This window comes from Electrona antarctica, assembly GCF_951216825.1.
Source record: "Electrona antarctica genome assembly, contig: SUPER_22_unloc_1, whole genome shotgun sequence".
NCBI classification, from domain to species: Eukaryota; Metazoa; Chordata; class Actinopteri; order Myctophiformes; family Myctophidae; genus Electrona; species Electrona antarctica.
In genome coordinates this window covers 72,184-86,837 of record NW_027638776.1, presented here as the reverse complement: position 1 = coordinate 86,837, position 14,654 = coordinate 72,184, and the positions used below count along the sequence as shown (strand labels likewise).

The window sequence follows — 14,654 nt, the reverse complement described above, 5'->3', positions numbered from 1 at the left end:
ATCTGATCTGGTCGACAAGCGACAGCTGCGACACTGAGTGGTACAGGAGTAACAGTAGCAGGGGAACATTTAGAGAGGTACAAATATACACTTCTATATAGCCATAGAACAGGAAATTCGGAATTCATTAAAAAGGGAAAAGAAACATACAGTGAGGGGGGAAAAGGGGTGATTTAGGGTGGCCAGGTTTTGAATGAGTCGATGGATTTGCATGTCTTAATGACCGTTGGTAGGGTGTTTTGGTGGCATAGGTGCGGAAATAATGTAGTCCCTTGTTTGTGCCGAATTTGGGTTGCACGTGGTTTGTTGAGCTCCCTCTGGTGTTAATATTATATGGGTGTGGAGTGGACTTCGTTAACATTAAGAAGTATTAGACAGGTATCTTGGTGGTGTATCGACCAGACCCATTGCAAGACCCAAGAGGATTGGGTGAGGTTTAGCCCTCAGTGAGAGACTCGCAGCACTGACCCTGTGTGTGTGTGTGTGTGTGTGTGTGTGTGTGTGTGTATCTGTATGTGTGTGTGTGTGTGTGTGTGTGTCAAACATATTGTCGCTGCAGGCTGTTATCGACCACCGACAACAAAGCAGCACTCGTCGTTGCACGAAACTTTAGCGCAGCTGTTCCGTTTCGTCCATGAAACAAGAAGGTAATGTTATGTTATTAACTTGAACATTATGTTCTTAACTTAGCCTATATGTTGGTAACTTTGAAAAGCTTAATATTTCTCTTCATTCAGTCATGTCTTCAGTGAGCTCAGTAGCTTTCCGTTGTGTGAGGGAATCACTGATTTTGTCAACAATAAATGTTAACAAAACGAGTGTTTGTTTTGATCGCAGACTCGCGAACATGTTAGTGTTTAAATATCATGGAATGTTTGTTGAATAACACGTTTTTATTAGATTTATTTAACTTTTGAAAAGCAACTGATTTGGGGCAGATTAGCTGGTTCAGGTGCAGTTTGGTCCAGATTGGAAGAGCAAGGCACAGTTTGAAGGGTGTCATGGTGGATCATCTTAAAGGACCACTTTTCAACCTATCTTCATATAATTGGAGACTCCTCACTAATGTTCATGATAAAATGGCACCATTTTCTTCTATTAATTGATGGGTGGGACATTTGGTATATAGTCTTTTTTTATTGGCCTAAAATATTGTCTATATACATGCATTCATTAATCCACTTGTTGACCTGCTGTTAGTATTGAGCAATTGTTTTATAAGGGTTTCTTGTGACTTTACCATTAACATCCTATGGCAGGCACACTTTCCTTTTGCTTTAAGTAGCATGTGACATGTCAAACTAGGGGGTTTTCATAATTCTGAATCCATTCCAAGCATTAGTTTTGCACAAAATACACTCCATGAGCTAAAAACAGCCGTAGCCACCTGCCCAAAATGTGCTGACCTCATCACATTTATGCTGACCTCATCACATTTGTCATGACGTCTATGGCCATTTGTAGCCCAAGGAGTATTTTTTTAACTAATGCTTGGAATGGATTCAGAATCATGAAAACCCCCTAGTTTGACACGTCACATGCTACTGCATAAGGAAAGTTTGTCATTTTTGACAATTTTTCCTGCCATAGGATGTTAATGGAAAAATTGCTCAATACTGACAGCCGGTCAGCAAGTGGATTCATGAATCTATGTATATAGACAATATTTTAGGCCAATAAAGACTATAGAGGGTATGCGCATGCTTAAAGTGAATGGCACATCGAGTGGCAAAGCAACATGCAAAGTGAGTTTAACATTGTTTAACGTTGTTTAATGCAATCAGATAGGACTTTTCTGTTTGGAAACTTTGGATGCATGGGTTGTCAAGGCCAGAAAGTAGATTTTTGCCACTCAGTAGGCATTCCTGCATAACTTCCGGGTTTGATGATGAGGTCACACGCATACCCTCTATAGGCCTATACCAAATTTCCTAGCCTGATTGAGTCCACTCAAAACATTATTGACAACAGAGCAAAAAGACAATACTGTAATTGTCGTATTGTCTTTCCGCTCTGTTGTCAATAATATTTTGGGAGATTTTAAAACGGTGTGTGGATCTCCTCTCTCCTTTCTTAGTTATTTTTTTGGATCCTGCACGCGTTGAAATGTGTGGATGTGCGTGCACCTCTTGACCATTGCAGTTCAGAAACCCGTCCACCAGTGACATCATCCTTTAGGCAGATTTTATTTTAAACAATATTTAGATTTGTATTATCGTGAGAACGATGGCTTCCATTTTTGCATTGTGAGCAATAGATGTTGTCCTTATGTAAAGTCAAGCTCAGTCCCCATCACTCACATTACAATAATGAATACATTTACCACTCAACTGAATGCTTAAAAAAAAAAAAAAGATTGTCACTGTAATTTCTTTGCACAAGTATTGTTTAGTAAAGGTATCATGAGACAATAGTTTGAATCTGACCATTTATTCAATCTTCTACTGTCTTAATATAGGCTGGTCTAGCAAAGTGAGACATGGCTGAAAGGATTCCAGTCGTTGCCAGTTCACCTCCCTGCCCTGGGGATGTTATCGGTCTACCACCCCCTGGTGTACCACAGTCCTCACTGGTCCTGGAGAGTGAGGACTATGTGTTTGTGGAGACCAGCCATCCCAGCAAGGTCTTAGAGGGCCTAAACCGTCTTCGACTGAACAATGTTTTCTGTGATGTGATTCTTTGTTGTGGCGGAAAGGAGTTCCCCGGCCATCGCAACGTACTAGCCTCCTTTAGCTCCTACTTTGAGGTAAATGCACAGGTATCCGGACTTCGGAGAACTCGCCAGTTTACCAACTCGCCACGATTTAGTGCATTTTAGTTTTACTTCACCTTCATTTAAATTGCATTGAATTGAGTTAACACTAGAGAAAGTAGGAATGCTTAAGTTTAAACACACCGAAACAATGTAATTCATTAGTAAACTATTCCTGAAATGGTAGGCCTACTTATCATTGGTATAGAGCGTCGCAGTCCCGCCTCCTACCCTGGACCAGGAAATGATTCTCCGTTCATTTTCCTCATAGACATTTCAGAAAGTATTTATTTAAAGACGTTTACGCCGCGGACAAAGCCAACTCGAGTCGTGACAAATCATGGGCCGAACAAATAATTGGAAAGAAGAAAAAAAAGGGAGGTTACAACACTTTTTTTGTAGTTTTTCTTCTTTGTAATTATTTGTTTGGTCCAAAATATTGTTTGTGTTGTCATGAGTTGTCACGACTCGAGTTGGCTTTGTCCGCGGCGTAACCGTCTTTAAATAAATACTTTAAGAAATGTCTATGGGAAAAATGCATTGGGTTTCATTTCCTGGTCCATGGTAGGGGGCGGGACTGCGACGCTCTATTCACATACTCACCTTTTTATCATCATCTAGCTGACCATTTAATTGCACAAAATGATTTGATCACTTTGGAAATGAACTATAACATCTGTGAGTTTGACATACTGCACTGATGAAGACAGCATGTTAGCATAACGATGAAGACACTGATGAAGACAGCATGTTAGCATAACGATGAAGACACTGATGAAGACAGCATGTTAGCATAACGATGAAGACACTGATGAAGACAGCATGTTAGCATAACGATGAAGACACTGATGAAGACAGCATGTTAGCATAACCATGAAGACACTGATGAAGACAGCATGTTAGCATAACGATGAAGACACTGATGAAGACAGCATGTTAGCATAACGATGAAGACACTGATGAAGACAGCATGTTAGCATAACCATGAAGACACTGATGAAGACAGCATGTTAGCATAACGATGAAGACACTGATGAAGACAGCATGTTAGCATAACCATGAAGACATTGATGAAGAATTTTCGCCGCGGCGACTTGGTAAACTGGAGAGTTCTCCGGTATTCAATTCACACAATATTGACCTGTGTTAAGGGAACGCAGCGTTCTGCTGCCTTTAACATCCTTTTAAAGGGGCATACCACTCCTTTTCAACATTGAACTCATTATGTACTTTTTGGCTTGCAAAGTACACCTTCATGATCTCACTGATCACATGACTCTAGGTTCTAGACCTCCAGTTCTAAACAGAAGGGCGGGACATTTTTCTTATTTCCACACATGTTGAAAATGAGTGGTATTCCCCTTTAATACAATCAGATCAGACTTCTATTTGGATGTAGGTCTATGAGAGTTGGTATTGCATCTATTATAGATTCCAGATTAAGAATAACATCTAAGAGTTGCTTATGTGTAGGAATGACATTCAGTGTAGCCTTTGCTTTCACCAGATTTAGCACTACTGATTGTGTGCCCTGCCGTTTTAACAGGGAGAATGCACACACAGTGCACAAAGACCCACACCGTCTGCCACTTGCAATACGAACTTTATTTAGGCAACGTATCAGTCAAATACCTTCTTCAGGCATCTGCTGATAATGGGTAGCGACATAGCTATATACATACACATAAATCCACCATGACCAATTGGTCATGTCTTTGTGTTGTCTTTAATGTGTGTGTTTTTTTTTTTGTTGTTTTTTTTTGAGATTTTCTTTGTTTTGTTGTGTTGTCTCCGTTTAGTTTTAGTGTTGTTGCTTCCTGCCCCCCTCCCCCAAAAGCCTTTGGACCTTCTTTTGTTTTCATTCTTTTGATTAATCAATCAATTCACATGAACTCAATATCATGTTATATCCAAACAAGTAATTGTTGACACAGACAATGTAATTAATTAGAACCGCCTAAATAATTAGAAACAACCATTCACGTTTCATCCTGCACACTGTGCACAGGCAATGTTTACAACAGACTTGATGGAGTCCAAACAGGAAAGGGTGTCCATCAGTGGAGTGGAACCTGAGATGATTGGCTTGATGGTGAACTATGCCTACACTTCAACGGTGGTCATCTCCACAGATAATGTGCAGGTGATGTATTGTCATCAATCTTCATAAACCTTATTTGTCTCCTCTCCTATTTTGCCGTTCATCTTTGCTTAAAACATATTTTGTTTGATGTAGGCCCTGCTGGCAGCATCACACTTGCTGAATGTGACAGCAGTTCAAGAGGCCTGCTGTCATTACATGGAGCGTCACATGAATGAAAATAACTGCATAGCGATTCAGGGCTTGGCCGAGGCCTACTCCTGTCACATGTTGGAGAAAAGCAGCATTGACTACATTCATGAACACTTCAGTGTCGTCTACCAGCAGGTAGCATGCTTTCCCCAAGTTGTTTGTTTTGGGCTTTTTCGCTTATAATTTTGTGGGGATTGGTGGTATGAGACAGGCCACCCTAGCTGATAAAATATTACATTTGGTTTGTCACTGTTACTCAACCTGTCGCTACCAAAGCTGAGTAGTGCAGAAACAATTCAATGTTTGTATGCATATTAATGTTATGATATTATTTTCCACAAGGACACTAAATAAACCACCAGTGAGCTGAGCACTTCAGAGGAGAATGGGTTACTTCAGGCAGTATGTGAACACAACAGGGTTATATAATGTATCAATAGTGTACTGTATTTTATGTCCATAGGAAGAGTTCCCCTCTCTGTGTGTGGACAGACTGACAGAGGTCCTTGCCAGTGATCATCTCAATGTGTCCACGGAGGAGACAGTGTTTGAGGCGGCCAGGATGTGGTTAAACAAGTGTCCTAGTACGCGCAGAGAGAGCTTTGAAAAGGTCAGTCCCTTCTCAGTGTTTCACGGCACCTGATTTTAACAGTATGTTAGGGAGACCTGGGGGGGGGGGGTGCATACTTATATTAGTTATATTAGTTTAGACTAGTCATTGGTTAGACATGGGTTAAGGTTAGGTTTAGGTGTGCTGCCCCGTGGGAGGTTAGGGTGAGGGTTTGAGATGGGTTGTAGTTGTAGGACTAATGACTGGTCTAACCAATGACTAGTCTAAACCAAAAACTGTCTAAACTAAGTACTGCACCCGGCCTGGGAGGCTATCATGCTGTTAATGCTACCTATCTGGGGCAAAACCCACACATCATTATTTGGTTAATTAATGTGATGATGACCCACATAACCATACAGAAAATGCGTTTATATCCTATATAATGTAATTAACTTTTATCAGAAGCTTACAATTGTTTGCCAACAATATAGTATATGTATTTATCATGATTGTGACACCCCTATTATAACTCTGGTGGCATGCTCGCAGATTTTAAGGCAATGTTTATTGTCATTCACGCAATATCCAGTTGGACTAGTAAATACTTTGTGTTCTATTTGATCTTTAAGGTGCTAGAGAACATACGTCTTCCTCTCATCAGCCCCTCCTACCTTCATGATGTGATTGAGTCTCTGGATGTGGTGAAAGAATCCCAGGGCTGCCAGAGGCTCATCGATGAGGCCAAGAAGCAGGATGTCCACAAAGTACAGCCACGCTGGTCCACAGGTATCCTCATGGCCGTGTTTATGCACAGGCACCCTAGGCACGGGCCTATGTCTCGTCATGGGGGGGGGGGGGGGGGGACATGACCGTCAACGGCTTTGCTGACCCCTCACCACATTTGTGATGACGACTATGGCTTTTTAGCCCAACTAATGCTTGGAATGGACTCAGAATCACGAAAAACCCCTAGTTTGACACGTCACATGCTACTTAAACCATAATGAAATTTAGAAACTTTTGCCCATATAGGTTGTCAATGGTGGCCATATTGATTTGGCCACTGTGACAACCCCGTAGGTCGCCGAGAATGTTAGACACATTTGTTTTCGTAATCATTTTTCCCATGTAGTTCTTACCTGACTCACTTTTACAGGCCTCCTTCTGTGATTTGTTTTGTTTATTGGTTTCGTTTAATTGTATTTTTTTACTTTATTGTGCTATGTTAACTGTTTTTGAGTGGCGCAAACCACTCCAACAACTGGCTTTGTACCTGTGTACCCATGTTCGTACCAAAAGAATGAGCATGGTTACTATAGTATGGTCTGGTTGTGTCAGGTGAGGAACCATCAGAGTCGACTGTAGTAGAGGTCAAACAACTCTGTTTTGTCTCTGAATTGAACGGCTGAAAGGCATTTGCATTTTGGGAGTAATTGGAAACGGTGATCGCAATGTAGTGCCCCCAGCATGCAGGCAGGCACGGTTCCACCCCTAACTGTGCGCCCTGAGCATGGGGCTTTAAGCAACTAGTCGACTGTTCACAATTCAACTAGTTGACTAGTAAATCCACTTGTTGACCTTGTTGGTACTAGTTGATAAGATTTATTTTCCCCCGTTTTTGTAGGCCTCAAGATGCTATATTATAGTCACCAATGTACACGGTTTATAAATGTACATAATTGGTAGTTGGTCGACTAGTAAAGTAGGCAACTAGTAAAAATCACTAGAAGTGAAAGCCCTAGTATATGGTACCTTATATCACAACACGCTGGACCTATTGTGGTGCTTTCTTTCCTGTACTATCTCAGTAATTTAGTAAAACAAATTGAGGTATCGTAATGTATCTTGAGGTCTGAAAATCTTTATTTCTTTATCAATCAAGGCATAACAATTTAAATTCTGCTCTTATCCCACGATAGACTTTACTATGTATTTGGCCGGAGGAGAATTGAAGGACGGTTCAATCAGTAGGCAGATGTGGCAATATGACCCTTTGCATAGCTCATGGTCTGAGATGGCTCCCATGAATGAGGCACGCTGTGACCTGGGTAAGACGGTCGAACTATTGTGGTACCGGTATTCAATTTAACTTTGTTTTGGGAATAACTGCTAAGGAGTAGCTGCTAACTGCCCAAGGCCACAATTCTAATAAGGAGATTTGTTTTTTTTCTTGCATATCCCCATGTGGTCCATAGGCCTGGTAGCGCTGGATGGCTATGTCTATGCAGTGGGTGGCTGTGAGAAGGATTCGTGGAGATGTGTGGACTCAGTGGAGCGCTACAACTGCAAGACTAACACCTGGCAGCTGATGAAGACGGTCGGCATGTTGGGTTTGGTTAAATCCAGCCCTGCCATGGCCGCCCTAGATGGACTGATCTATGTTGTTGGTAATGGAATAGGGTTGTGTCTGTAGGTTCAGGGTGTATGTAAGCATAATGGTGCACAAAAAATGTCCCAAAACCTTTATTGCATTTTCTTCATTCTCCCATTGACGGTCTATAATGTTTTGCCATGTGTCATCCTGTCCTAGATGGCTCCTGGGAGAAAGCAATGTACACGTTCAACCCTAAAACATCTGCTTGGAAAGAAGTAGCTCCTAGGCTGATAGAACGTAATGGTACAGCTGTCTGCACTCTCAAAGGAAAGATCTACGTTATAGGTATCATATCTGTTCTTAATTACTTGGTTCCATAAATGGACACACTTCAACTTCACTGTAGTTTTTAGACACATAACAGAGCTCACTATTTAAACTATAGTTAGGGGAAAGTTAGCCAGATCTGTGACCAGTCTGCAACATTTATGCTGCTTACCAATGGCTTTCTTCACAATTGTGTTCATAAAGGTGTCTACTGGGCTAAAAACAGCCATAGCCGTCACTCATCATAAATGTTTTGAGTCACCCCTTTTGGAAATTGGATATATACATTTTTAGCCCAAGGAGTGTTTTTCGTGCAAAACAAATGCTTGCAATGGGTTCAGAATCATGAAAAGCCCCTAGTTTGACCCGTCACATGCTACTTAAAGAACCATATAATTGGTCCTCACCAATGATCATGATAAAATAGCGCTATTTATTTATTTTAAATTTTTTAATTTAACCCTTATTTAACCAGTAAAAACCACATTGAGACTAAAGTTTATTTTACAAGTGAAGGCGCGGAATAATTAACACAGCTCTGCCAGTAACAATAAATACAAGACAATAACAGGACAGACATGCAAGCCTACTGTATGTTCATTAATGGTACCCCAACTTTCAGCAGCTGTCACAAAGTTTCCCAAGGGAGTTGGGTTGGAACAAATTGATAGGTAATAGGAGACAGATTTATGAACACATTTGTGAAGAAAGCTATTGGTAAGCATTTATTTTGCCTAACTAAACAGTCACTACTTTTTGTCTAATAGGTGGTCAGCGGCATATTGCTATGGAGTCCGAGTTCACGGATCTTGCGCTTGATAACCCGTACCTGGTTGATGATGAAACAGACAGGATGTTGTACACGGACGGGGTTGAATGCTACAACCCTGTGACCAACATGTGGACCATGTGTGCCCCCATGGGACGGTGACGCTCCTGGCCTGCCGTGACTGTGCTGAATGGAAAGATCTATGTACTAGGAGGGGAGGATGACAGGTAAGAGGCTCTCTAAAAACATGAGAAAAGGTTTGTAAACAGCAGACAGATGGCTTTTGGTCTGTCTCCATTTAGAAACGTCGATACCATTGAGCGGTACTGCGAAGCGACCAACAGATGGGAACTTGTGGGAGAAATGCCTAGGAGGCGCAGGAGTCTCCGATGTGTCTCACATAGGCTGAGGAGTGTTGCACACGCAGCCAACGAATCCCCCGTGAGGAGTGTTGCACACGCAGCCATCCAATCGCCCGCACAGGACGGCGCTTCCTATAGGCCACTTACGATGGGGCGATTTCGAGGGGGTTGTCAAATTCGATCGGGTTGTCGAAATTGTGGCCCAGAATGGAGAAAATGAAAGTGTTCTAGGAACACTGTACAAAAGGCTTTGTATCACATACATATTCTGGTATCGACCAGATTATAGGGTTTGTAGGACTTAAAGCAGTGGTTACCAAACTTTTTCACGTTGAGGACCCCCAAATTGACACTCAAATTGGCTCTAGCAGTGATTCTCAACCCGTTTAATTTCAAGGACCCCCAGTTTGACATGCATTAGTCTACAGACTCCCATTTAATGTCATTTCTATCTCTGGGACCCCCAATTTATATTGTAAAATCAATGTTAATTTAACTTAACAGAGTTACAGACTCTGTTATGAGTTACAGACTCATAAGGGTCCATTTGGTTCCAAACTATCATTTAGCTGGGGACCCCCTGGAACTCCCTCAAGGACCCCTGGGCGTCCTCAGATCCCACTTTGGGAACCACTGACTTGAAGCTAAGAGAAATGGGAGTTGGATTTGGGTCAGCACATTGATCAGAGAGAGTGGACCCCCATTGCTGATGTTGGAAGAATCATGACCATTAACACCAAACATTCTCATGCAGTACAGTCTGATTCACAGAGTTTATTACCCACACCAGCTGCATAGAACGAGCTTGAAATATTCCAAACATGCCATAGATGTAAATCCCATACAGAAATGAATAAGGAGATTGCACACTGAGTCCGCATTTTTCGTATGAGTTTGTTTTTCCCCCTCCGTCATCTGATACAAATCATTAAGCGCAAGGCACCTTGCAGGCTTGCACACAGAGTCCCATGTGTATCGTTATTAGTTCTGCAGAATTAAACTAAACGCTTATCAAACATGGCTTGTTTTGGACTGAGTGGTCCTCTCAGACAAAAGGAAATATGTTTCTAAAGAGCAAGGAGAGTTTCCCATGCTGTTAAAGTAGTTTAAGTAGTTTCAAGTACATTATTGTGATTGTTTCAATCATTTCACTGGCTCAATTTGATGGTTTGCTCTATCGAAGAGTAATTGGCATCCAAATGTTATCATTGCATCAAGAAATTGCACGCTAGGCAAAGAGCATTTCCTTTATTCAGAGTATACTACAGCATAAAACCACTGTAACATACAGACAAGATGATGCCAAAAATGCACAAAAAATGAAACTACAAAAAAACGTATGATTAACAAAACTTGTTAACATCAGGTCATATATATATATGTTTTTGTGCTACACATTTTGGACGAAACATACGGACTAGTGTGCAAGCTCTTTAATTCATGTTTTGGTTCTGTCCACAGCTGAAGTCACTGGGCTAAATGTCATTACAATAAGCAATATCACCTCAAACAATTCCAATTTGAGCCACATTTTGTCAGCCTTACCTTATTAGTATAACATAAGTGACAGTGACAGCTACCCAATACATTTAAAAAGCAGAAAAACAAATACTACTGCTGATACTATATTATTTTTGTTATTTTATACTTTTTACTTTAACAAATTATCCTGTTGCAAACTCCTGTTTGCCTTCACACAGTGTTGTGTGTGTGTGTGTGTGTGTGTGTGTGGGGGGGGGGGGGGTGAGGGATTCTATATGGGTTGGTTATATTTTGTATGCAATATACCCCCAAATTCAATAAATATATTTCACAAGATATGTCTCGCCCCAGGCTGTGACCCCCTGACTCCATGTTCTCCATACATCAAGAGTCACATGTGTAAGAGCCAAAGTGGTTACTATGTGTAATTCTTATGTTTTATTTCATTTTTGCCTTATTAGTGCATTTATGTATAATGTTGATGACCTGCTTTCCATGCTTAGCTATAGCTGTTTTGCAGTTGGTAAAGAGCGCCCCCTAAAGTTTAATTTAATGTTTATTATGCGCAGCTGAGGAGGTTAATTGGTGTGTTTTATGCAACTGAGAAAGAGGAAAGACGGACGCTAGTTTGACACGTTGGAACACAACATTTTGACCGTAACTATTGGGTGATTTTTCCTGTTACTGGAACCCAAGAAAGATAACAGAAGACATTTTCGTGATTTGTGCAAGGAATTAAGGAAAGGACTATACTTTTGTTTGTATGCATTTTCTGTACTGCCGCTTTTCTTCACTAAAACACCATTATTCATCTGCGCTGCCTGGAGTCTGTTCTGTGAGTACCGTGGTCCAGTTTATGCCCTTGGGATGTGCAAACACTATGTGCCCACTGTAGTTACGTGTCACTAAACCCTGCTTCAAACTGGTGAACGTGGCTTTGGAAAAAAGTGGAAATATTATTATTACTTTTGGAAAACAAATGCCACTACAACATGTGTTGTGACTTGTGAGAAACACACACAATACACATGCATTTAGGAGTTGTTCCTTCATCAAGCCTTAAAGCGTGAATCACAATCTCAAACTAAAACACCGACTGGGGGTGAACCAGTGGGTTATTACCAGGCAGCCTTCTTTCACCTGTTGAATGAACTAAAGCTAAACTCCAAGTAGTCTAAACCTGACAATGGATACAGCACTATAGCAATATTAACTATTATATAATGATGAATTACCTGTGGGTGGGGGTTGAAGGGATCAGCTGAGGAAATTAGAGGAATCGATGTCATTAATTTGATATGTGGTACGTGTCCTAACCATGGTCATCAGGAGACAGTTTCAAACAATGTGTAACTACTATAGCAATTGATGAAAGACAATTTTCCATAGTGAAACCCATCACTTATAATTACAGAAAGAAAGACGCTTTGCTATTCAACATTCAATAGGTTTTATTTGTCACTGACTTATAACAATGATTTTTTTTTTACAATTGTGTAAAAGGAGGAAAATAAATTCTGAAAATAAAATAGAATGGCAATGATATAAAGGTTGCATATGACACCGCTTGATTTTCTCTGGCACTTTGGAGTGATTTATTTGATCCACCAAAGTCAAAGAGCCCCCTCTGTCCCTTGAACTGCCTATAGGCTTGAATCAGCAGTACATTCCACCACTTCCTCATGTGACAACTGCAAGTCAAACGGTCCCTGGGAGATCACCGTGTGTGGAGGACTGGGGTACATCACATGACCCTCCATGGGCAGCAGGGAGGACGCTGTGGCATGGCTGTGCTGTTGTACCTGCAGCCTGCTGCTCTCCTGCACAGTGGAGGCGGTGGCGTAGTCTCGCGTAGCCGTACCATTCCACAATCTCCGAATGAGAGGCCTCCTACGTATGACGGAAGCGTTTGAAAATTGCGAGAGACTACAGTCTGGTAACGCAAGACTGGTTGTGGTGGTTGTGGGCACCATGGACTGGGCACGGGTGGTGGCGGTTCCTGGTAGACTGGTTGTGGTGGTTGTGGGCACCATGGACTGGGCACGGGTGGTGGCGGTTCCTGGTAGACTGGCCATGATGTTGAAAGATGGTTTCGAGTCATCATTAGTGCTGCCCAGGCTCTCGTCCTCAGAAGCTTGGAAGGTGAGGTCCATCTTCTCTTTGCAGCCCGGGGCAGCCGTGGCACTCAAATCCATGGGAGCATCATCGTCATCGTCGTGGGGTGGTGAGCCCTGTGGTGAATTGAGGCAGGATTGAATCACTGCATTGACCGCCTCACTAGTGAACATGGGCTGGAGCTTGTCGGAGGCACATTTGTAGACGCGTCCCGTTTCACTGGCCACCAGCAACAGCACCTGGCTTCCTGTCAGCTTGGCGAGCTCTTTAACCTTTTTCATTACACCATTTTTACGCGTGCAGAAGGTTTTGCGTCGCCTTGTCGGGTTGTCAATGAACTCATTGTCTAACTTTACACGGCCACGTGTCTTCTTGGGTCTTTGCAGTTGGACTACGGCTGCCTCCTCCTGACCTGCCTCACGCTTCACCCCTCCTCTCATCCTCCTCTTTCTGCTGTCTCCAGTTGAAACCATGGAGTCATGTTCATCTGCTGTACAGGTGGAATCATCTCCTGAGTCGCTGCATGAAGGCGTTCTGTCTCTACGTTCGTACGACATCATGGATATGGTGAGGTCTAGTGGCCACACAATGATGTTGTTGCTGCTCCTATCTCTGTATCTCTCCCTTTGAACTGTGCTGAACAAAGACAAAGTGTGAATGAGGTGTTGAGCTTCACGTTCACCTTTTATTTGGGTAACTGGCCAGTCACAGCACAAGTTTCCTCCCATCAACAAACGTAAGCCTGAGACCGAGGCTATCAACAAACGGGGTTGCCATGGCGACGCCGAAGCTGCTGTGCAGTTCCGCGACATTTATTAGTCGTTGGGAACTCGGCATGTGATTGGCTGAGACAACTCGACTTGTGATTGGCTGGAGCAAAGAACACATAGACAAATAAAATCTATCGGTTTAAGAGATATACTGCTTCAATGCTAAATATGCTAACAACAAGCAAGCTACAAGTAGAACTTGCTGGTGGCTTCTAGCTGTTTTATTTTTCATGTAAACAAACCGTTTGGATCAGTAAATCATATCAACCAAAATGCTTATGGTGCCTCTTCGTGAACGGTGTCGCTCGCCGATGAGGTTTAGCACAGCTTGTTGTATCTGAATCTGATTCTGATCTGGTTGACAAGCGACACTGCGTGGAACAGGAGTAACAGTAGCAGAACATCTGGGAACTAATAATGGTATGATGTGAAGTTTTCCACTGGGTTTTGTAAAGAGGCTCCAATATGTGATGGGGCAGGTTTGATGGCTTTATAGATGAGTTTGACAGCAATATTGATAGATTGATTCAAGTATTTATTAACCGTTTGCAGAATTACAGTAGGCCTACATTTCAAGCACAACTCAATACAAAAACTGTTAACTGTGAGTGGACGACACCATAAAGTATTACACTTGTTTACAAGAGGGCCCACCGTTTTCAATTATTCATAACATTTATTTTAGACGTACAAATATACACTTCTATATAGCCAAAAACAGGAATTCATCATAAAGGGGGAAAACACATAGGCCTACAGTGAGGGGGAAAAGGGGTGGGTGGTGATTCAGATTTTACGGGGGCCAGTTTCGAATTGCAGCTGTCCGTAGGTGCTCTTTGAGAGCGGTTGTGAAGGAGTCAAGGGATTCACATGTCTTAATGACAGTTGGTAGGGTGTTCCACATTTTTGTGGCATAG

The 14,654-nt window shown here is 42.0% G+C and overlaps 1 protein-coding gene across 1 annotated transcript; it reads left to right on the top strand.

Moving 5' to 3' along the window:
* Positions 1–539: 539 nt before the first annotated feature.
* Positions 540–10,893, top strand: LOC306916014 (kelch-like protein 28). Its single transcript, XM_079530589.1, has 12 exons — positions 540–647; positions 2,459–2,746; positions 4,761–4,895; positions 4,989–5,180; positions 5,509–5,655; positions 6,228–6,384; positions 7,518–7,646; positions 7,794–7,985; positions 8,129–8,257; positions 9,007–9,235; positions 9,311–9,540; positions 9,577–10,893. Exons 2-10 carry the CDS (start codon positions 2,480–2,482, stop codon positions 9,168–9,170), a joined length of 1,512 nt encoding a protein of 503 aa, XP_079386715.1. The 5' UTR covers positions 540–647; positions 2,459–2,479; the 3' UTR covers positions 9,171–9,235; positions 9,311–9,540; positions 9,577–10,893.
* The last annotated feature ends 3,761 nt before the right edge of the window (positions 10,894–14,654 follow it).